This window comes from Calliphora vicina, chromosome 3 (genome assembly GCF_958450345.1).
Source record: "Calliphora vicina chromosome 3, idCalVici1.1, whole genome shotgun sequence".
Classification (NCBI taxonomy): Eukaryota; Metazoa; Arthropoda; class Insecta; order Diptera; family Calliphoridae; genus Calliphora; species Calliphora vicina.
The window spans coordinates 129,695,080-129,720,594 of record NC_088782.1 but is presented as its reverse complement, the minus strand read 5'-3'; the positions used below and the strand labels follow the sequence as shown (position 1 = coordinate 129,720,594).

Below are 25,515 nucleotides of genomic sequence, written 5' to 3'. Positions count from 1 at the left end.
CTTTTGATATTTTCATGTTACCTGTTCTAACGATTTAAAGAAAAATTGTTATATAATTTATAGTCTGTAAGAGACATGAGTCACTAAGCTAAAAATCTTGATAGTCTCCTGCTGTTTTAACAGATCGAATATATTTATTAATTGTGCTACTGATTGGTTGCTGGTCAGTTTAAGATGCCCCAGCAGATGTTAGAGTAATTGAATTAAATATGTTTTCTATTTTTTTTTTCTACAATACCAATACAGTTAAAAAACTCATCACAATTTTCTTTTCTTTAGCAGACTCTGAAACAAACAAAAAAAAAAACCAACGTAGTTTTAAAAGAAAAGCAGAAAAAAGTGTTGTGATAAATACCAGCTACTCGTTTTACATTTTTCTATGATTTATGTTCTAAGTAAATGTGTAAAGTAAAGTTTATCATATAGGAGGAAACATACAAAAGCTAGACGGCAAAATTTGCTTGCTGCTATAAATCATAGTTTGGTTTTGCTTTTTAATTTTTTTTTACTATCCCGGTATTGTGACTAAGTTGTGGCAATAAAATATTTTGACTGACAAACAACGCCTTTTAAATTCCTGTGCAACTTCCTGTTGCTGTTCTGTAAATGTGCTCTGCGAAAGGAATAGAATTTATAGTGTGCCATCATAAACTGTACACTGTATACAGGATGAAAATAAGGCAGTAATTACAAATTAGAGTTTTTTGCATTTTGACAATAAAACTGAATTACCAAATACATAGCAAGTTTAATTTCTTTGTTAGAATTTACAACACAATCGTAAAAAGGCAACATTAATTAACAACCAGCGTTTATGTTTAAATGCTTTAAGAACGATAGTCTTAAGACATAGAAATGTGGGCAATTTAAAGTATTTTCTTCTGTTTATTGTGCAACATACACAAGCAACAACACATTTACATTAGGGTGGCCCTTAGTTTTATATTCTTTGATTTTCGATTCTCTTCAAAGTTTCGATTGTGTCAAATAAGCTATATTCAAAAATTTAATGTTAAGAGAAAATCCAATTTAAAATATATGTTTAAATAGAAAATCGATAACCCATTATAATTTGATTCCCAAAAAAATATAAAATAAAATTTCATGCATATTACAAATCCCAAATCCCAAATTTTACATTTTAAATTTTTTTTAAACGAAATTTAAAATTTTTTTTGTCGATTTTAATAATCAATAAATAAGGATTAAAAATACCAATTTTAACTGATTTGAAATTGATGGATTTCGAGGAACTTTTTTATCATCACAAATTTTATTTTATTGAGGATTAAAAATCACAAATTTAATTTTTTGAAAATTCATTTAAATGAAATTTTAAATTGTAAAATAGGCTTGAAATTTTATATGTTTTTATTGGTATCTAATTTATCGTCCAAAACAGGGAACTTTAAATAAAATGTTCAACCTCTAAACGTTAAATGATTTTATTCGAACTATCAGCCTTTGGGTTTTAGATGACGAAGAACAATTTTAAACCTTGTGAACATCGAAAATCCAATATAAGCTAAGCAAGGGCCTCCCTAATGTACATACATCTGTACATATGTATCTATTGCTGTGTGATGCGTTGTTATGTGGTTGTAATTTAAGGCGCCTACAACATGTCTTTACAATAACAAACTGTCTCTATATTTGTTAATTTTTTTGTTTTAGCAGAAAAACTAAATAATGTTACATTTTCTTGAGATTCAGTAGATGGCTGTTGACTTGTAGAATGTACAATATTTCAAATATCTCATGACTATTCTGTCGGCTTAAAAGTCTGTGTTTTTTTTATTGTTATTCTTGTAGCTGGCATTTTTATATTATTTTCAAATATGTCCAGACAACTTGTGTTGAAGTTTATTTCATATTTTATAAGGTTTTAAACAGCAAATGCCAATTGACGATCATGCATTGTGTCAGTCAGTGGTTTGTCGTTGGAGGATGTCTGATTGCAGCCAACTGATTGTCTTTAGCTGCTGTCGCTGTTGTGTTAAGTCATTTGAGGCGCTGGCAAAGCGTTAATTATGTTGAGTCACTGCAGCTAGATGGCTGGCTGGCAGCTACATACATATAATTGTAACTAGAATGTCAGTTAATTTGTAGCTTTTGCTAGCTAGATATTAGTGATTATGCGTACTCGTACACAAGTTGTAAACATTTATAAATAGGAATTTGTTATAAATTTTGTTTGGTTTATGGAAGCATAAAGAAATTCCGCATTATTTTGTGTGAACACAAGTTTCTGGCCTAAAGTCTTTTGTTTAGCTACCACAATCTGTACACTTTCGAATATTTATGGAATATTGGATTGTGATTTTTAAACGAGTTTTTTTTTTTTGTTTAGATTTTGCTTTTCATATCGTATTGTATTTAGATCTGTTTTCGAGATTCTATTTAAGAAAACCAGAATGACAGTTTATATTTGGAACCAAGTCATTAATTACAATATAAACAATATCTATGACACTTTGTTCCATTCAACAATACCGGGGAATGAAAACAAATTGTATGAATTATTTATTTAAATTGTATTCAATAGCTGTATGTTTGTTCGAGTTTGTTATTATTATAACGTGATAAAGACCGTTAAATAAACTAATTTTATTTTAAGTTTTTATGTTAATAATTAAATGTGTAGCTTTATAACAATACTTGATATTTGACCTCAAATTAAATATTATTCTGATTTTATGTTTTGTTTTTTTTTTTTTTTGCTTTCTTCAATTTATAGCTGAACGGACAAATGCTGTTTTCTAAATGGTGCTCAATCAATCGCTAAGTTCCCCTGCTACACAACAGGGCACGGTCAGAGCCAAAGTCTCCTCAACAACTACAGCATTAAATAATAATAATAATAGTAGTGCATGTAGTAGTAGTGCCAGTGGTAGCAGTAGTGGTAACAATAACAATAACCTAACAACCAAAGTACATACCACAAATTCCATGCAAACGACAAATGTGGTCAACAATAGCAGCAATAATTATCCCTCGAAAAACCTACAAGTGCCATTACCTGCCGCAAGAACCACAATTAACAATAGTAGCAGCCACAGCAATAATAACAACAACAACAGCAGCAATAGCATTGCAGTTATAAAATCAAATGTCAACTCACCTAGCAGTGGTTGCGGTAGTAGTGCCATAAACACTACACGTCAACAAGTGACCAGTAGTAGTCGAGCGAACAATCAAAGCAACATACCAAATTCAAACATGCCTGGACGCCACAGTTGGGATCCCGGTCTTGGTGTAGAGCACTTAGCTGGTGCCCTAAGTCCTTTATGTATAACAAATGCCAATCATGAGATAGTAAGACCAAAGCCAAGACGGTAAGTAACACTATCTATGTATATAAACACATTTCACAGTAGGGCCGAATGCACAAAGAAATGATATTTACTAGATATAAATCATTTAAATTACTGTACTGATTTGATAATATGATTTAAACACAGACCTCACTACATAGATTTTATAAATAATAACAGATTTTAAAAATTTAAGTTTTTTTGAGTTCTACAGATAGAATGAACGAAAAAATCGTAATTTAAAAAATTAAAAAGAAATTGTTTTAAAAATCATTAAATCTGGCAACTATGCTAGAGCTGATCTCTTTACTATTTATACAACAGCTCGAAAGTAGGCAATTGAAATGTTTAGCTTTGCAACATGATCTTACAAATTTAAAGCATAACTTAAGGCTTGTCACAGAAATATGAAATAATAAATGAAGATGCCAGATGAAATAATAAACGTTATGCAAAGAATATAAACCTTTAACATAAATCGATATATTATTCTAAACATAATTAATGATGTATTAATATATACATACAAGGTCATTTTACTAAACTTAATTAATAGTTTTATCAAACAAAAATGATCTCAAATTATAATTTAAAATTTGTTAATATTTGTTTGTCTCTTTAATTACATATTTTCTTATATTTAATTTTCATAAAGAAAATTTCCATTTATTTATAATAATAGTACCTACCACTTTCAAGCATCAGACCATTAAATTGAGAACATGCTAATAATAAATTTGCATTAAATCTTAAGAAAATTATTAACAAACAAAAATTATAAATATTAAACTTTCTTAAATTTTACATTACGTTCTAAAAGTTAAAACAATTCATTCAACTGGCAAATTATTTTTGAAGATTAAGTGAAAATAATATTTTTTCTCTTTATCTGGGCGGGTTATCTTGCTAAGAAAAAGTTTATCAAAATGATTTCATACCTGGTCATGTTATCAAACGTTGATGTGTGTTCAAGTGTTTCGTTGTTTTGTTGGTTATTGTTAGAAAAACAATTTCAATTTAGAATAGTAGCACAATAAGATAAATAGCATACAGTTAAACGAATTTTACGTTAAGATTTTCTTTATAGTTTTTGTTGCTATTTGAAAAGCTTAACAAAAACACAATTTGGTCAAGGTAAATATGTGAAAATTGATATTATGACTGTAGTGAAATATGAAAAAAAATTTGTTGGTTTGTTTGCTTATGCGAATACATTCGTTGAGCTCTGAGAGTGTATTTATAAGCACAAGTGTTTCTAAGTCTTAAGCAAAAGCTATTGTTGTGTTTTTTTTTTGTTCATTTAAAAAAAATAAAATTATGATACAAGTCTTCAACATTATAGTTATAGTTAGTTATACTGTACATGTATGTTTAAGTATTTCTTTTGATGATGTATGATGATTAAGTTAAGCATAATTTGTTAGCGCACAAAAATCTAACGTTTAAATATGTGTCATTGTGAAAAATGGTGGTCTGAAATGGAGGTTTGCAGGGAAAACATACATAGATAGCTACAACTCAAAGAGAAACTTAAATGTAACAGTTAAAGGTCAAACTGTGAAAAATGGAAAAATATTTATTTATGCTAAAAAGAATAATTGTTTAGAAAAAGTCATATATGTATATGTACGAGTAAAAACTGAAACTGAAATAAACTCGAACATTTACACATAACTGACCATAAGATTGTTAGGTTTGTTTCTTAAGTCTTTTGTTTTAAGATTAAATTACAATTACAAACACAAAATATTTATTTATTTATTAATATGCCAGTATACCTTAACATGTCCATTTTTTACATCTTATGTAACAAACATCAAACAATTTTCAAACACATGTAATGTATACATACAAATACTCTATGTAATAGATTTATTTATTTATTGTATTTGTAGAATTACAACAAACATTCAACACACAAAAAAAAACATAAAAAAATAACAATTGTTGTCTAATGGCTTTTCTATTTTAATGCTTATATGAGCTTTACATACAAAAAAAAAAACTAACAAAACCCAATGTGGAGCAAACACTTTAACAACAATTGCTTTTGCTGAAAATTAAAAAATAAAAATATATTTATTGCTTTTTGATTAGGTTTGCTATTGTTCATTGTTCAATAATTTTTTGTAGGTTTTTTTTATTGTTTTGTTTGTTGTGTTATTTTAGATTGTGGTATCTATACAACACCTGCACTTTTAAGGCTTAAATATGTACCTACATATCAATACATACTAGATTATTTCTTACAAAATGCTATAACGCCCCCTCTCACCCTTAAGTGTGACAAGAAATTTTTGGAAGAAATATAAAAAAAATTTAAAATATTTTGTTGCAACTAAAAGTTTACATTAATAGTATTCAAACATACGCAGTTTGGTGTATTTTTAAATACTATTTGAAAAATTGTGTATCTAAAACGTATACAAGATATTCTAGATCTCAGTATACAAAATAGTTTTTCTTTAGGCCATTGGTAGGCAAATAGAGGCATTTAATTTGTGTGCTTTTTTGGGTAAAAAATAAAATATCCACAACAACATCAAGCAACTGAATGAAATGGGTTGTTTGACATGTTCACATTTTGTTTGTTTGTTTGTATAATTAAGCTAACATTCACACGATTGCAGCAATCATATATATGATTGTAGTAAATAAATATATGGACTGAATAAAAATAATAGGTTCTGCATTACTTTGTTGTATTATTCTCAAATGTTAATAAAAATAAATCTCAAAACTTTAAATTTTTACATGTTTGATGTCAAACGCAGAGTATGAAAATAAACAAAAACATTTCGCAAACGTTTGCAAAATGTACAAAACAAATCAAAAATTTTAAATTGTATTGTACATGAGCAAAAACAAAAACTTTTCAAGTGACAAAGAGAGAAAACGAAACGATTGGCTTATCACTCATCTGCATTATTTAATTTACCATTACAATCGTACATTTAAGTACAAAACAGATAGAGACACGTATTTTTTATTTGATTGTTTTTTTTTTGTTTTGTGTTCTCTATTATAAAGAGTAAATCAATTACCAAACGTTTGTTAAACGTTTTTTATCAGAATGTTTCAATATTGTTCTTACTCTTTTCTTTTCTAGTTGCGTACGTTTATATTAATGTACAGTTTGCGCTCACGAGCAAAAACAATACAAAACAAAATGGCACAATCATTTTCATTGTTTATGTTTGGTTTTTGTTTTACTCACTGAAAAGAACAAAACAAAACGATAGCAAACGTTTCGATTTGTTTATTTCCGTACTCTGGTCAAACGTAATTGGCAAAAATTTCTCAAACCTAAACAGTTCAAGGCATCATAATAATTTTTGAAATTTTAATGGATTGTTGTAAATATTTTACTGAATAATAGAGAAAATAATTTTGAAAAAATAAATTTTATAGTCGTATGACCTAAAATTGCAGATTTTTTTAAATTTTTAGCTTTTATTTTGAAATATTTGTTCAATGTGACCTTTTCCCATTTTTCTGTTAACATATGAATTCTGAGCCAAAAGAACTGCTCATATTTTGAGGCCAAGAACGTATGACAGAGATAGTGTTCTGTTTCGATCGAAATAAATAGTAGTCGAACGGGGCATGGTCTGGACTATAAGGCGTTAGAGGAAAAACTTCCCAACCATTTTATTATAAATACTTTTTAACAGGTATTGCAACATGTTGCCGAACGTTCATCGATTTTTTACCTGCTGCATTGTAAAAGGGAAAATCATAGACTAACATTTTTTAGCAATATGGCGGAGGCAAACAAAAAAATGTACGAAAAAGTAACAAAAGAAAATGTATAATGTATGTAAACAATTAACAAGACGAATTTATACCACGTGGTTTATTTAACAAAAGAAAATGTATAATAAAACACGGAAGATTTAAAAGAAGGACAAACATATAATACTTCATCACTTATTACGGTTTCATATCTGGGCTTTTTCGCTTCAAACGAATCAGTTGTTGGTTGGCAGGGCTTCACTTACGATCTCTTATGCTATCGTAATGGATCCATTTTACATCGCAAATAATGATTCGGTGCAAAACTGATTTTCTTTTATAGCGAAAGAAGCATTTCTGGGTCTTTCAAGGTCTCCCAGCTTCAATTCGTATGATACCCAATTTCCCTGCTTTTGGATGAATCCTTCTGCTTGCAAACGTTTAGAAATTGCTCCCAATGATTTTGCAAGCTCTTGTTGATGGTCTTCATACTTTTTTGGCTGGCCTGTGCGTCAAAATCAACACTTCAGAACCTCACAAACCATATCTCGCACGTTGAAACCGATGGAACACATTCACCACCATAAGCTTCGGTTAGCATTCCGAGTGGTTCAGCATATGACGCTTTGTTGGCCGAAAATTCGACATTTTCGAACCAAAAAAACTTTGTTTGTTACACTCTACTGTTCAATAACTAAGTGAGCATAAACTACAGATATGTACCCTTAAAATGTATTAAAATTCCACAATTCATTCATTTTTATCATAAATCCACAAAATTTCAAGACAGTTTGGAGCCGTTTGGATTAATGTTTAAGGCATTAGAAGGCCCTTGCTAAGATCATTCCAATGATATGAAAATTTAATTAAATTGTGTTTATTTACTTCAAATCGGATCTTTCTATCCTGTGATTAAGCAAAAACTTTCAAATTGCTGTCTTACACAGAGTGAGTGAAATAAATACATATGTATTTCGTATTAGCCGGTTTTAAGTACATACATACATACATACATACATGTGTGTTTAATTAAACAAATACGTAGTATGGCCATAAAAATCTAATTTGTTGTTAAAGTCTAAAATAAAAAAAAATTTATGTATAAAAGTTTCATTCCAAAAATGTCAACAATTTTTGATTATTATAATTTTGTTTTTTGTTTTAATTTATCACAAAGTTAATAATAATTGGCTTTTATAACAATTATATGCGTACTTAGATTTAATTTTTATATTAATAACTCTTAACCCTTTAAAGTATAAAAATGGCCTTCACTTTCTAAAATAAAAAAGGAATAATAATTTTTAATATCTACCATGAAAAAAGTGATTTCAATTTCTATATTTTACTCAGACCTTTTATATTCTAGAACAGTAGTTGTATATTTTGTTAAACCAAAAATTATAATGTAATAAATAGAGTTCAATAATCAGACAAAACGGCTTGTATCGTCAAGCTTCTCTTAAAAATAATTGGTACTTAATCAAGCTAACCTTATGAAAGTTATTTCCTCACAAAGAGGGTTAAATATTTATAAATGTTTAGTTTTTATGATGAGGCCAATAAACTTTTTTATTTTCCTTTTTGTTTAAAAAAAAATAACTAAAAGTATTTTTAAATAATTTATAAACTTTATCTTCACAGTCATTATTATTATTATTATCTTCATGTCAAAGTGTGAGAATTGAATGTAATTGTCAAGTTGGCAATTGTCGTACGAGTATGAACACAAGTGAAACAAAAAATTGAAAAAAAAAAAAATAACGCAAAACACAAAACAGAAATACTATAAAGTTAAATAAAGAGTATAAACGAGTAAATACAGCAAGTAAACCATGAATGAAATCAAATATATGTATATGAGAGTTCATTTCTGTATAAGTATGATTGTATAAGTATTAGCAAAAAAAAAAAAAAATTAGCATCAAAACTTTCAATGGATTTTATTTTATTTTAAATCGACCACAACACGCACTGCAGTGGTTACCTTTTTCAATTTAACGATTTGTTTCAACTGCCACATTAACTTGTGGCCAAATTTTATTTGGTTGTTAAACTTTTTTTTGTTAAACATACGAATATATAGAAATCTCTGTAATCCAAAAATTGTGGTCTTCATCTTTTAAATATATACATAAATATTTATATGTAGATTCATTAGCATCCACTCTCGTCTCTTACTAAAAGTTTCATGTCTGTACTTGAATTTTGAATTTTTGTTTCATTACATTATTGTTAATCAAAGCGAGAAAGTGTGGGAGTTATTTTATTTGTCTACAAATTCATAAAATCTGACTTTGTTTGAATACTCTATTGTTACTTTTTTGCAGTTAGTATTTTTTTTGCCATCTAAAATTTCAATTACATGTTGTTATATTTAGTTTTTTTCCCTCATGTTTATTTTTCTACATATTGTAAAATTTCAACCTGAACTTTGCCTATTGCATTGTTTTTTGTTTTTTTTTTTGTTTCAACTATTGTTGAATTTTTGTAGTCTGTTTTTTGTACGATCAGATTAAATTAATTTAATGCGCTTATTTCACGCTTTTTTGTATACGCTTGTCAAATGTGTATATGTTTGCTGTAGCCTGGAGGGGTATTTTTGTTTTAAATAGTAGCAACAAATCAATTTAAATATTAACAAATATTTATAGAAGAAATAGAGATTATTTATATGTATGTTTACAGATATACAAGATATATGACAGTTCATATAAGAAAGCATATGACAGTAAATGCTAGGAGTTGGCATGACATCAAATATTTGTTACTGTGATATATTACTGTAACCAATTAAATTTTCCTTCAGCAGTATTTAACATCAATCAAATGATCACATATTGTTCTTAGTAGAAATGCATACGCATAAAAAAGACATTCTATGTAATCATAAATGTTTGTATCAAACAACTTTATCGTTAAATACATTTTATATCAATAATATGGTTTCATCACTAATGTTCTGGTTCATATTTTATAATTACATGATTGCCACTATATGGTTGACGACAATATGATTGAATTTGAATGATTTCACAGTGCAACATTTTTGAAGTCATTTATCGAAATTAACAAAACCCTATATGGGTTTTGATGATGTGAGCTGTTGTTAGGATTTTATGGCCTCATGAATATTATGGCTAAGACTTGGCATTTTTGAAGAACATGCCATTTTTTTCACATTTATATCTCGGAAACCAATTGGAATTTTGTTTTCCTGTCATCGGCGCAATTGTACCTAAATAGTAAGAAAAAAGTGTTAAGTTTTAATTTTTACACAAGACTTCTGTGCCTGCACCTTCATCTTGGGATACTTGATGATTCCACCAGCTAACTTCTGCAAAAAATGTTTTGTATCGTTTTTCCATTGGCATGGTGACCTGAATCGGACGTCTTAGATTCCCAAAAACCGAACATTGACAGAGATAATGTTAAGTTATTGTTGTTGTATTGACAGTTCCTCCCTGAAAAAAAATGCCGGTTGATACAGCTGTCGCTGAGTAGCCAATCTTTGGCTGGGTGAGACTCGGATCGTTCTGGATCCAATTGTCGCGGAAACGTGGGATGTTCAGTTGTCTTAATTCTTGTCATTGCAACTTCTGCAGAAGTCATTGTAAGGGATTCGTTACCTTTGAGAGTGTTTACCCAGATGCTAGTGGCAAGTAATGATCGGATTTTTAGATGGAATCTAGGAAAATTTATCGAATGTCATGTCCTCATTGTGGTCTCCTTGTAAGTGACTTCTTTCATCTTCCTTTGACAATAAGGTGAAGTTTGAATTCATTTGACTCCACTGTTTCCTGTCCATATATGTCCTTCTATTATTTTAATAATCATGATTTTGGCATGAATTGTACTACCGTAATCTGCTAGCCTAAGGAACAGTCTTAGATTCAGCTGGTCTGAAAATATCCGAACATTTCGTGCCATCTTGATACGTCATTGCCTATCAGGATGATATTTTTCGAAAGATGGAGGCCATTGTCAGATCTATCCGATTTATTAATCATAAATCCTGGATCAAAAAGGGGTACAGGTATTGTGTAGTCAAGAAGAAGATTCATATTGACGACACTTGAAATGTTGGCATAGTTTCCATGATTTAGTGGGATTTAGCTTGTTTGTGATATTCGCGGCTATTTGTTTTGATAAGATTTTTGGTGGATAACCTGCATTATAATCGCCACCATTTCCATAGTACGTTCAAACCTATTTTATAAGTTTAGTTTGTCTGTTGAAATCAAGTTTACAAAGCCTCCAAATAACTTACAAACATGATTGATAGAAAAAATCAGACATAAATGATTGAGATATAAGCAAAAAACCATGACTACCTCATTTGTTTACCTTTTTTCCAAAAATTGTTTTTCGTCTAAATTATTTTTCATAAATTCAGCAAATTATTTTGTCCATCAAATATTTTTTATCAATATTTTTTTTCACCAAAAATTGTTTTTAATATAGGGTGAAGGTTAAAAAGATTCGGTATAGCCGAATATACAATGTATCAGAAAGACTATGAAAAATATATTTTTTGTTAAAATATGATTGTTTAAGATTGATGACAACTCCAAGAAGAAATGTCATATGTTTTTCAGTTTTATAAGCAACTTGTTGGAAATCGATGATAACATCAAGTACGAGATACATAGCTAAAATTAGTTTGACAAATACCTTCACTTCGACACATTTTCTATATATTTATTAAGTAGCAAATAGATTAACTCCTTAAAACATAAAGTAGCTAAACCAATCTTGTCATTAGTTTTTTTAGTATAGTAATTTGTTTCATATAGAAATTATTTTGTATGAAAATAGGCTATTGCAGAAAGTGTAGTTAATCGATTTGGAGAATAAGGCATTCAAATGTACATACATATATATTAAATTTATTATTCTTGCAAACAAAATACATACATTCATATGTACATAGTATATATATACATAAATATTTAATTTCTATTGTTTTAAGTTGTAAATGCATTTTAAATTAATGGCAAAAAACAGCAATTTTTCTTTATTAAAAAATTTCTCCTGTAGAAAAGTTTCTTAATATGTTTGTGTTACTTGTTAATCCAGTGACATATTCATGATTATTTTCAAAATAAAAGACTTGACAGTTGCTAGATTCAAACATACATACATACATCTAAATACAACTTACAGAAAAATAATAATGTTAATTATATCGTTAGTTATTTCAGTTTGCTTCACTTACACTTTTCATTGTAAACTTGTGTTGTGCAACAACAAAATTGCTCGAAATTGTGAGGGAGGCTCAAGTCTGGCTTTACACCTCAACCTCAACATGTTGTTGTTATTGTTGTTGTGATTGTTGACTGCCTGGCACCTTATATTAACTAATTTACCACGAAAATATTATTGTTGTTGTTATCATTAAAATGTCTTGTTGCCTATTGTCAGAGTATTTCGAATTTTCACGCAAATATTACATTAAAATTTCTAATAATGTATAGCATTTCTTTAACATTGTTGCTGCTTTTTTCGATTTAAGCTATAAAGCATGATGTTGTGTGGAAAGCAGTTGGGGGCAATATTTTTCCCACCACCAAAAAAAAAAAAAGTAGAGAGAAAAAAATTTAATTGCATTCGCATTTGTTTTCCTGTACACAATGTTGGTTGTCTGATATTAAGGTATATTTTTTTGGTTGTATAATAAATTAATTATCATTTTTATTCATAATTGGATTGAAACTGAAAACGAAAACGAAAAATATCAACCAAAAAAAACAATAAGTCTAACGAAATGTTAAAGAAAAGAAAGTGTGCATTAAATTAAAGTTTTCCGTCTTTTTGGGTAGTTTTTTTTTCTGTAAGAAAATTGATGATAAATAATAATACTTAAGTTGGAGGTGGTTTTTTTTTGTTTTAGATGAAAGAAAAAAAAACAGAAGTGTGTGAGTAAAAAATGTTGTTGTTTTTGAAATCAAATCCAAATGATGATGAGCTTCATTTGTTATCTAAGTTTACAAATAACGCACTTTCAAAGGGGAGCAGTTTTTTTAGTTGCTTTTGTTATGTTACTTTTTACACACTTTGTTTTTTATAATAAGTATTTAATCATATTGAGTTTGAAAAACTGAACATAATTTGTTATGTTTTTTATGTTTCTTACTTATAATGTTTGTTGCTTAATTCTTTTGTTTTGTGTAGAGCATATCCATTAGGGTTACTCTTTTTTTCAGCGGCACTTTACAAATCAAAGTAGTAAAGCAAAACTTCCCGCATATGACGCTTTGTTGGCACAAAATTCGACATTTTCGAATCAAAAAATTACTTTGTTTTTACACTATAATGTTCAATAACTAAGTGAGAATAAATGAGAGATATGACACTCAATAGACACGACATTTATTGTAAAGTCCTCATTTTTAATAAAATGTGCCATCTCTAAACGTTTTAAAACTTGGTAAAAAATTCAAAAAAGTGTAAAATATGGGGCCACCCTAATGTCCAGCTATGTATTTTCTATGAATTGTTTTTATTATTATTATTATTCCTTTAATAACTTTTATTTCAAAAAGAAACTGGTTTCAAGTACTTTGTAAAAATTTTCGTTTTTTTTTTTATTTGTTTCATTGAAAATAACTACCAGAAAGTGTGTATTTTTGTTAACCATTTTTTTTCAACGGAACTCAAATGTCATTTGAGGCGAAATGCATTTTATCAAGTTTTTTTATGATTGTTTGGCATTTTTGTTGCTGTTTATATATAACTAATCATGATAATCTATTTTTGAGGAGAACCCGTAAAGGTCTTTGGAACATGACACAGCATGCGTAGAATATATAAGAACAAATTCTGGAATAGGTTAATAAAAAAATAAAATAAAATTAAATTATACGAATAAAATAAATTTATATTTATATGATTCTTTTAATTGAAAAAAATAACACTCACTTACGGTAGCGGCTCCCAGCTATATAAAGATGTAAAAAATAATGCAAAGGCATCCCAGCAGTTCTAGCTAAGTGTCCCGAACTAGTTATTTTATACATCAATGGGTTCACCACTAATTACAAAAATAGTTATTTTAACAGATGCTTATCCTAGGCGGAAGTCAATTGTCCCCACATAAATTACAAAGAGTAAACTTCTCATTAGAAAAAGTTCTGGGCACTTGTCAGGAACTATTGACCACTGGTTAATAAATAGCTACGTGACTAGTTATTCAAACTGACTCTTTTATATTACAAAGAAACTGTCTAATAGCTGGTCCAAAGTAGTCAACGCATTGAATTCACATACTGCTTACTTAGAGTTAGTTACCTTACTAGCTACGCCTGCTAAGCGGAGGCTAATTGACCTCAAATAGTCAGTTAAAAAGACATCTCCTAGACTGTCCAATAATCGATTGCTTGTAAAACAACCTTCATCCGACTATATTGCATCTGGTGGGTAAAATAACTACTTTCTAAAGTGCCGTACAAACTAAAGGTTTAAAGTGACTACTCTCTAGACTACTGGAGACACTTAAGTGACAATTGACTTCACGATAGATTACCATGGATGAACAAAGTAACTAATTTATTCTCTTTTTCCACTACAAAGAGCACATACATACAAACTTGTCAAATGACCCAAAATATATAAATTAGAGTCAGCCAAGTGATCAGAAATTAGTGACAATTACAGTCTCCAAGGGATACATTGACTACTTGTAAAACTGCTGGGTACTTTTTCTATTATTTTTATAGTTATTCCAATTATATGCTGCTCGTACTGTATGCAAGTGTTAAGCCATCACATTATGCTCTGACATGATGTCTAGGCTGCGTGCCTCTTAGTCATTAGATGGACTTTTTTTGTGTGCTTGTTCTAATAAGAACACAGTGTCTAGATTCGTTTCGGTTTTAACTGTGCATAGTTAGATATGACTCCAAGACAGTTTAGTTCAAATTTAATTTTATTTTCTTTATTTTAATACCGGGAAGTAAACAACAATAGCTCTAACAAAAGGGGGGAATGTTTCTTCGTAGAAAAAAAAGAATTACATGCAAATTGCATGTTACATGAGAGCATAAAATCATAGTTAACGCTCATAACAAAAACATATTTTTATTGTATGTAGTTAGTTGTATTTAAAATGGAACTGAGTATTTAAACAATCACCACAAAAAAATCTAAGAATTTAAAATTTTTCAAATTCAAAACTATTTTCAAGCACTAAATTATTTAAACACTCTAAATAGTTCTAACATGTTTAAAAGCTTTGAAAAAGTAAAGAAAATATTAAAGTTTCCGTTTATGTACGTACATAGTTTCCTCTACAAGTGCATACAAAATGTTTTGTCTTACAAAATTTTCTTTAACGAAACTTCCCATGGAGTTTCAAGTCAAATGGAAATTGTATAAATAATAAATTTGCATTTGCAGTTTTTTTTCAGCTGTTTTGCCATTGTTTTCTGCTGGCTGTATGTATATTTTACGAAACAAAGACTCACACTTTAGTTTCAAAGATTTTCAAAGTCTCAAAGCATACAAAACTTACAAAGCAGCTACACACAGATACACTGACAGTTAAGTTTAGTTCAGTTCAGTTCATTGAGATACAATTTGAAACGCCTATTAAGCGGCGCAGCTGCAGCGCTTTAAGCTCTAACTATGATACTGCTATATTCAAAGCAAACTATCGTAAGCCGTAAACAAGTTTCAGTTTCATTTTGCTGCTGGTCATGAACGGTTGTCTGAAACCCAAATAGAGGGGAGAAAATTCGAAAAAAAAATGAAAATCTAAAGAGAACCCCTCTAATGTAGCCGTAATAGTTTGAAAACGGAAAAACTAATTTGGAAATTTGTAGCTAAAAAAAAATAAATAAAAACAAAATTAAATTATTGTGATTTTTAGAGTTTCCAATACATAGCCTTTTTTCAATGTTTATTAAACGTTCGGTCACTAGTGAAGTGTGTCTGCAGGAAATTTTGTAATAAACAAAATTAATGAATGGAACGAAATTAAAAATAAACACAACACAACACAATAATACAAAACAACAATTTTATGTTTTTCCAAACAACCGAAATTAAACGCGAAAACATTAAATATTTAATATGAGTGTGTAAATAAAGTAACAACAAGAAATAAAATAAAAATACTATTAGAAATGTGAAAACTTAATTAAAAAAGAAACTTTTTTTGGAAAAGTACTTACTCACTAAATACCATTTATATAAACCAAAGCTTTTGGATATTTATCCCAACTTCTTGCAAGTTCAAACATGTATTGCGCCAAAGATTGTAACTGCAGTTTGTGCAGAGAACTGAGAGGTTTTAAACCCATTAAAATTCCCAAGAAACCAGCACCTCGCCCTCCTAGTACCTCCATTTTTGGACGACTTAATGAGAATTTCATTTTACGCAGACGTGGTTCCAGTTCCCTTAAAACATTTCAGCCACAGTCCCTGAAATGCAGTGAAATGTGCCAACAGCGCGATATGGGACACATTTATGATTTCTGCAAACGCCAAACGAATACACCATCACCCACACCTGTAACACAAGCTCCCTCATCTACTTCGCCCATCTTAGGCAAAGACAAACCCGCCACAGCGCCAAAACCCAATCACAAGGTTGTCATTTACTTCGGTGACTCTTTGGCTTATCGTGGTAAATCCAATTTAATAGATGCCACCAAAGAATCAAAAGCGGAGGAGGTGGTGATGGAGCAGAAGCAGATGGCGGCATCGTTACCTTCAACACTAGAACTGCAAATAACTAACAACCAGCTGCAGAATGAGGTCATGAGTAGAAGTAGTGAAGCGTTAAAGAACGATGAATTGCCGCCATACATTGAAAGTGTGGAGAATGGTGTGATTAATATTAAAATTGAAGGCAACTATCAGCGAGCTACTGCTTTGGTGGAAAAGGTATCGAAACCTACCCAAGCTGTGGTGGGTAAACCAAAGGATATTAGTGATGATGAGTGTAGCGAAGATGGTGATGATGTTCTCAGTGAACCTTGTGATTGGAGTTTTGTGCAGGAATGGAGAGCACGGTAAATTGTAACAGTTATTAAGCTTTAAAATATTTAGTAACTTTAATTGGAAGTAGTATTTGCATCACTTAGTAATGAAACTATTTGTATACCCTACACTTCCGGAGTCGATATCACCATGCCCTCTGTCTGTTGAAATTAACTTTCCGAAGCCCCCAAATAACTTACAAAAATCATTGATATATCGTATTATCGGGTATAGCCGTGGTTCAGTTGCTATTTAAAATCTGGAAAATCGGCCGATTTGTTCGCCTATTTTTTAACTATTTATCTAGATTACTAAAACATCTAAATAGACAATATGGATACCAAATGAAAGGCATTCCTTTCCAAAGACATATGGGTCAATACCGGAAAAAATATTTTTAAGCGGAATTTATTTTTCAATAATTTTTTTTCACCAAAAATATTTTTTAAATTTTTTTCAATCTTTAACTTAAATGTTATATAAGATTCGGCGGAGCCGAATATAGCGCTATTACTTGTTTTATACTAAAATTTAGATTTAAACTAATACATCTTACACTATATACTCGTATATATTGCTACCCAAAACAATTGCTCTCCCCCGGAAACAGTTTTATAAGCTTTAAGATTTCAGTACAAAATTATTGCAATGCTGATAAACATATCCACAACATACTGTTTACCAGAGTTGCAATTCCGCGACTATTGTTTTTAATGTTGCTGTAATACCGTGACTACAAATTAACAGCATTGTGCAATGATAATACAGGAATGTTTTACATTCGCCTTGATTATACCTTAAAGTAAAATTTTACTAGGATTAATAAAAAAGCTTATTTCAAAGCTTAAATTTACTTATAATGTCGACTTGAATTGCACTAAGGCATGAAAGCCATTAAAGTACAATTTTTGCTGGAGAATGATACTGAAATAAAGTTAAATGTTGACTGGAATTCAACACTTGAATTCCAGAAATAATGGATATTGGGATACAAAAGTGTTTTTAAGAATAATTTTCCAAAAAAAATTCAAATTTTCATTTTTGTTTTAATTACACAATAGGAATAAAATTAATTAAATTCTGACAATGGGAAACAAAATAAAAAGTATTAAACTTAGGTTTAAATTTTTGTAAAAATTTTCTGGCCCTTTTAGTGACTTTGTTTTTTGTTGGATATTCCCTCATAACAGCTTCTGCTAAAGCTTCCTTCGTGGGCAGACTACTTCCTCATTGAATTGTAACCACTCAGTTAAAATCCTAGTAGTGTGTTTGTGGTCATCTCCATACTAGCATATGGATATAGTCATGGTATCATTTATGTTATGAATTGCCCTGAAAAACAGCGCCACTCCCTTCCCTTTCGGACGTCTTACAAATGTTCTTTCATCACTTCATCTTAAATGGTATTTGGATTCATCTGAAATGAATACAGTATTCAATTTCATTATTTCAATATTCAATAAAATAAATATTGAAATAATAATGTAGATGATTGAAAGTTTCCATTGTTTTGTCAATGCTAAGATGAGTAACCACATTCTATAAATATGTTTTTATATTTTAATAGAAATCTAGTAAATTTTAATTTATCTCAGAAATATACATTTATATTTAGTAAAAGGTCTTGTTTTTGAAAACTGAAATTATGTAATAAAGTTTTCAAAAAATGTTTTGATTGTATTGTCACCCACTGTATATTTTCATAACTATATTTTCATGACTCAAGTATGAACTAAAAAACGAGTATATGATTATTCAACTAAAATTTTGATCAATTTACATAGATTTGGAATTATCGATATTGAGAAGTTCATTAATATGATCGAACGATAAAAAACCTAAATTTTTACAATTAATAACAAATGTTCAACACAAATTTTAAAATAAAAAAAATTATTTCTTTAAAAAAAAAAAATAATTTGCATGAAAAAATTAGTTTGTAAAATTAAAAAAAAACTTTTGCAAAAAAAAACACAAATTACAACCTTTCGCCTCTTCGTAAGCGAGAGATTAAAGCTTAAGATCATTTAAATTAATTATGTACTTAGAACTATAAATTAGAACTGCTATAACAAGCATGACACAATTTCAATTTAAAAGAATAAATTGTATTCGGCCTTAGGCTTGGAAAATAAAAATAACCTACAAACATTTGGAGATTTTAATTGATGGGTTTTAAACCCTAATTTAAGGTATTATAGGAATACAACGTGCGCGGTTTGAACTCAATAATAGTGGTATTAGTAATAATTCTTTTGTAACAAAACAAAAATTCCTAAATTAAAAAATAATAAAGCAAAATATTTATGTATGTATGTATCTGTAGAAATATATGTATCTTTAATCATATAATTTCTTCAGTGGGCATGTTCTTTTGATTTTTATCTTTTCTTAACAGTTCTTTTTGTAGTTGTAGTCAGTCAGTAAGTCAGTTATCTTTGTGTTCGTATTCGTATTCATATGCAAATGCAGAAGATGTGTTTTATCTGAATGCCGGAGCTAAAGTTTAAGTGTGAATTGTGCTAGAGAGCCAGCTAACAAACAAAATAGTGACATAATTTCATTTTGATTGTCAGTCAAGTGTTAGAACAACAGTTATCTTTGTTTGAATTTTTTTTATAACAATTTATTTGAATAAACAATATACTAACTACATACATACATACATATATCATGGTGATTGGTAGCAGTGTGAGCTGTTATAAGTTTAGGTCAAACTGTTTTGTTTTAACGGTGTTTTGGTGTTATTAATATGTTTGTTGTGATTCTTAATTTAATTTTAGGCCAATTGGTAATATACGCCCCGATATAAATTCACAACAGCCTAATGCTGCTGCTCCCTTTTCCTATACATCGGGTTTGCCGGTTACAACGAATCACTCAAGTGCCAATATTTCGCCATTGAATGCATCCGCACTGCAGAATCCTTCAACGCCATCGGGACGTATACAAAATCCAGCTGTGGCCACGCCAGCACCACGAATACCCAAAGAAGTGGCTCAAAGGCCTTTAATACCCACATCGGGAGGGCATAGTAATGCAACTCCGATAAACATCTCCTCTAATGGTACAACATATTTTGAGAATTCTCAAACAAAACATCACACCTCTTCGGCTTCCAATTGCAATAATATAACCAAACCCATACCACAGCGAGCTATAGCTGGACCTGCACGTTTAACGGTACAAAGTACTCCAGTTAGATCGCAACCGCCCATGTTAAGTGGGAGTCTGAATCAACAACAGCAGCAGCAGCACCTAAATACCAGCACACCTCTGAGGAGTTCTGAAAAATCATCTATGGATTTTAGTTCGGCCAACATAGGTATACCAATCGATTCGGGTTATCAACACAGTCCAAACACTTCCACAAAACCCAATCATTCGACACGTACTCATCATCATGAATTCCGCGCTTTGGAACGTGTGCAAGAGTGTCATAGTTCCTCAGATGAAAATCGCTCATCTGGACATGCTAGCATGTCAGATACGGGAGGCCATGGTAGTTCTTCACCAGGTGGCGTGGCCTTAGGACCTTTGCCAGAAGATCGTTTAGCTGCTGGAGTTACAAACCGCAGTACGCGGTCACGTACTACTGCCAATCATCCTAGAGCCAGACATCGAGCTACGCCTGCTAAAGCTCCCTGGAGCGGCAATGGCTTGGAAGATATTAAGCTAGCCATACAGCAGCTTACAATGCGTTCCCAGACTAGTACCAGCACCTATAGCAGTATCAGTGCCGGTTCAGAGAGCTCCGAACCAGCAAGACGTTTAGGTCGTTATGCTTCCTTGGAAACCGTGAATACAAATGTAACCAGTGCCGATGAATTTGTTTGGGTGGATTCCCATAATCGTTTGGTGGAGTTGCAACATCCTCCCTGGAGCCAGCATTGTATAATGAAAGTTGTACGTGATGGTCGTTGTAAAGATCAAGCGGATCGTGTGTCACCTGATGCTGTTTCACGTTTGGGTTACCTATTACAAAGAGCTCTAGTGCGTATAGCTCGTGAGGTTCAACGTCTATCTTCCAATCTTGGTTTATGTTCAAAGCAAGAAGTTGCAGGTGCATTTAAAATTGTCCTGTGCCCTGTGCTGGCAGATTCCTGTATTAAAGCGTGTCTTAGAGCGGCAGCTATGTTTGCGGTACCAGGTGATAGTGCTCTCAAGCAAAGTAAATCCTCTAGAGCCGGTATTCAGCTGTCGGTGGGGAGATTTCATCGCTGGATGACTGATTCTCGACTAGGAAAATTTATACATGAATATGCTGCTGTATATTTGTGTGCAGGCATTGAAAATCTGCTGGAAGAAATATTACTTCAATGTTTTCTTACTGACTCGACTTCACAATTAACTGCAGCTGCTCTGGAACATGCCATATCAATATCTGGTGATATGTGGGGCTTACTTCAGCCATTTGCTCATCTGAATGCAGGCCGCATAGCTTCAGGTGCCCTAACAATGCCGCGATGGGCAAGTCAGTCGTCTTTAGGTTCGGGTACTCATCAAAGTGGTTCGTCGGCAGGCAGCAGTAATATAAGTTTAGAACCTTGTCTACTAACCACCTGTGTGGGCAGTGTCAATGAGCTGAAAGAGCTAACTTTAAGAGCTCAGCAAAAATTTCAACATTGTGCAATATCAAATGCCGCTTTATCTGCTCTTTTCTATTTTATGAGGTGTTCGCAATTGGAGCACAGTGAATTTGGTTCTCAGCAAGGAGCTGTTAGTGCCAACAACTCAAATGCTAACAGTAGTCAGAATGTGCAAGAACTATGTTACGAACGTGCCTATGTAGTGCTGCCCCCTTTGGTGGAATGGTTAAGAGTAGCATCGGCTCATGCTGAATACCGCTGTGCTGTTATGGTAGACAAGGATGATATAATGCAGGCGGCCAGACTATTACTACCAGGAGTTGACTGTCCCATGCGTTCCGTGTCACATGACGAAGAACTTCCTACGAAAAAGGCACACTTTCCCCACTTAGCCACGGCTACACCCATACCAATGAGCATAAGTGAAGACACCTCCGAGTTAGGGAAACGTGCAACAATTGCTTTGGCTTTTAAACTAATGCTAACGGGGAGAGCTGAACTTCTAGCTCAGGCTTCAAACTTGCTACCGCCAACTACCCGCTATGATACCCTCAACCATGCTGGAATGACGGCTTTAATGATTGCCAGCATAAGAAATGATGAAGTGGTCATACAAGCTCTACTTGATGCAGGCTGCGATCCAAACATTGAAGTTCCTGCAATAGGTAATCAAAACTATCCCGCCATCCATCCGGATACACAGCACTGGACTTCGGTAACATTTGCGGCCAGTAGATCGAATTTTTTGGCTTTAAGATGCCTATTGGAACGTGGTGGCAAGGTGGAAGGTGGAGCCAGGCAGAGTGAAGATAAACATACTTTAACACCTTTGCAAGTGGCATGCGGCTCTGGCAATATTGAAGTGGTTTCTTTGCTGCTAGTGCATGGAGCTAATGCTTTCCTGTCTACCCAACAAAAGGACTCAATGAGTTTTGCTGGCTCAGCACAAAGAGGCTGTTATTGTGCTATATCTGTAGCGGCAGCTCATGGTCAACGTACGGTATTAAGAAAACTTTTATCGACGCCTATATCCCAAGGATCCAAGGATGTTTTGTCCTTGGAAGAAATGTTGGCCGAGGGTGATAGTCCAAGCGCTAGAGCAACCACGGTGGCAGATCGTTTAGCGAATAGCGAAATTGCAAATACTCTAAACAAAACTCAGATCAAGAGTCTACAAGAAGCCATGTACCACAGTGCTGAAAACAATCATTTGGGTATGATAAATAAATAATAAAAACACAATATTTTGTACATAGTTAAATTAAAAACATTGTTTTATAGATATTACGATTGAATTACGAACGCTAGGCGTGCCTTGGACTTTGCATTGCTGGATGCATGCTTTAGCGGCAGCTCATGAAATACGCCTCGATGCTGTTATAGATCAATTGCTCCAAGACTTTTTACAAGTATGCCCCGACGACTATAGCGTTCAATTTGTTAGCGAATGCTTGCCTTTGCTGTTTAATATATTCCGTTATAGCAAGAATGAAGGCACCACCCTGTTGCTGGCCGACATATTTGCCACCTGTTTCGGCTGGCAACAAATCAAAGTTATTAAGGAGCCTGTTTCACAACCTGTAAACAGTTCTCGCATAGATCCGAAATTTGTAAATAATCCAGAATTAAGTGATGTTACATTTAGGTGAGCTGAATATTAATAAATCTGTTTTTTATATTAAATTTAACAACATTCTGTTATTCAGAGTTGAGGGCAAAATATTTTATGGTCACAAAATCGTATTGGTAACGGCCTCACCAAGATTCCAAAACATGCTCTGTTCTAAGTTGAGTGAGGGCAGCACACCCACTGTACAAATCAATGATATACGGTATCATATATTTCAATTGGTCATGCAGTATTTATATAGTGGAGGATGTAGCAGTTTAGATGTCTCCAAAGGAGATGTTTTAGAACTAATGGCCGCCGCTAGTTTCTTCCAGTTGGAAGGTCTACTACGCTACACCGAATCTAGATGCTCCGATATGATAGATATTGACAATGTGGTGGCCATGTATATACATGCAAAGGTAAGAAACTTTTGAATTTGTGTAAATTATGAATATGAATAAATTTGTGTGCTTGTAGGTTTATAATGCCCTCAAATTGTTGGAGTTTTGTCAGGGCTTTTTATTGCAGAATATGGTGGCTCTGTTGACTTATGATGACTCTGTTAAGAGATTGTTATTTGCCAAAAAGATACCCAATCATGATGTATTAACTGGACTTTTACAGGCCTTGCAGCAGCGCATTAAGGAACGTAAGTCCTTGGGCTCTTGCAGTTTTCGCCAACACTTAAACACACCTTCTTTGACTGGTTCATCCATAAATAATGCCAATACCTTGGGAGTTGGCCAGAAGTGAAAATTAAACGAAATTTCCATAAGACTCTGTTAAATGAATAGTTATTTAGTTTTAGGTTTTTTTTTAGAACGAAGTAGCGATATTTAAATCAATTTGATTGGTCGGTCGGTCTACTGTCATTTTGACAAGCGTATGTATATTTATATGTCTATGTAAGTATTGTATCTTATTGTAAAGAACCTTTTTGTATTATTTAAATAATTATTAAATCTTTTTCTTCCAAGAATAGAATTCATTTTATTTATTTTTTGCTATATTTTCTTTTTATATACATTTAGAAAAATGTAATCTATATATTTATATAAATACTGTATGATGAAAACAAAATAATTACCCTTCGGACTGTTATACTCATACTATTACAATATAATTTTATTGAAAACAAAAAAAATAAACAAAATTATAATAAACAGTGCACAGTTTTCATAAGTCGTAATTAAAAAAAATAAATAAAACAATATGTTGTAGTTAATTTTTATCGTGAAATTTTTTTAATAAATGTTATAAATTTAAATGCGAAATAATAATAATTAATGAGTGACTATTTTATGTAGTTTTTAGCAATCGTCTTAGAAACATTGTCTTGGCTGGCTACGAAATCATTCATCGTCATCATCATCGTCGTCATCTTTTTTGATAGGAGGAAGTTGACTGTTTTCCCTGGCTGCCAGTGATATAGCATCGGGTATATTATTACCTACTGGAACAAAACCTTTATCATCTGCTTTGTAGTGCACTACTACCTCTTTGCCATCAGAATCAAAGAACGAATAAGCACCGTTTATCTCCAAATACTCGTTATCCATACCCTGATTTTTTACAACAGCTGTTTCTTCGCGGAAACTGCCATCAGCTCCACGATAATGGAAACTATAAGAACCATCTACCTGATGTTCAGAACCAGATTCTAATATTTCCACAACTTTTGGTGGTTTGGTGGTCAGCTTTTTCAGGTCACCCTCCTGCACATGCTCGTCAACAGCATGTGAGGAGATATGCAAAGGATTTGAGTTGACATGAGTTGGATGTACATCATGACTGCTAGCAGTATCATCCACTGGAGCACCATAAATGGTGGAAATCAACACTATTAAACACAACTACACATAGAGTTTAAAACCAGGTTATTTTTGAATTCTTATGATTTGGTATTTATTTTTCAACACTTACATATCTTAACATGACGATCGATACAACTTATCCTTATTGACTTTGGGCATTAATTGATTGTTTTGCTTGCCAGACCTGCAAGTTTTATACCCATTAAAAGTAATAAAACCGTCAATTTATTGTTTTTATTTCAAAAAACAAAAAGTATTGTTCTTAAAAATTCTTTATTTGTATTTTTAAGTAAAATTTGGCTGAAAATAAAATATGAAGCCGGTTTGTCCCCATGCTACATATAATTTAATTCAAATTTAATTTTAAGTATGTATCATTATGGCTCATCAGCGCCATTATACATTCAATAAGTCATGCACAGGCTTATTAAATGTGCCGCATTAACCCCATTTAACCGCATGACGTT

The 25,515-nt window shown here is 31.6% G+C and overlaps 2 protein-coding genes across 3 annotated transcripts; one reads left to right on the top strand and one right to left on the bottom strand.

Moving 5' to 3' along the window:
- Nucleotides 1-2,743: 2,743 nt before the first annotated feature.
- LOC135953575 (ankyrin repeat and BTB/POZ domain-containing protein 2) lies at nt 2,744-24,459 on the top strand. 2 transcript variants are annotated; one of them, XM_065503524.1, is made up of 5 exons: nt 2,744-3,335; nt 19,817-22,836; nt 22,904-23,267; nt 23,329-23,653; nt 23,712-24,459. In XM_065503524.1, the coding sequence occupies exons 1-5, from the start codon at nt 2,764-2,766 to the stop codon at nt 23,985-23,987; spliced, it is 4,557 nt and encodes a 1,518-aa protein (XP_065359596.1). In that variant the 5' UTR covers nt 2,744-2,763; the 3' UTR covers nt 23,988-24,459. The 2 variants fall into 2 exon arrangements, with proteins under 2 accessions (XP_065359596.1, XP_065359597.1); XM_065503525.1 differs by lacking the exon at nt 2,744-3,335 and adding an exon at nt 16,228-17,065.
- Nucleotides 24,456-25,286, bottom strand: Cpr78E (Cuticular protein 78E). The gene is made up of 2 exons (XM_065503526.1): nt 25,158-25,286; nt 24,456-25,087 (listed from the first exon to the last, which is right to left on the bottom strand). Exons 1-2 carry the CDS (start codon nt 25,167-25,169, stop codon nt 24,587-24,589), a joined length of 513 nt encoding a protein of 170 aa, XP_065359598.1. The 5' UTR covers nt 25,170-25,286; the 3' UTR covers nt 24,456-24,586.
- Nucleotides 25,287-25,515: the final 229 nt, after the last annotated feature.

Excerpts from the sequence above, each read along its gene's own strand:
- LOC135953575 (XM_065503525.1), top strand. The coding sequence starts at position 16,290 with ATGTATTGCGCCAAAGATTGTAACTGCAGTTTGTGCAGAGAACTGAGA. Across the intron at positions 17,066-19,816 it reads GTGCAGGAATGGAGAGCACG|GCCAATTGGTAATATACGCC; the intron begins GTAAATTGTAAC and ends ATTTAATTTTAG. Across the intron at positions 23,654-23,711 it reads CCATGTATATACATGCAAAG|GTTTATAATGCCCTCAAATT; the intron begins GTAAGAAACTTT and ends GTGTGCTTGTAG.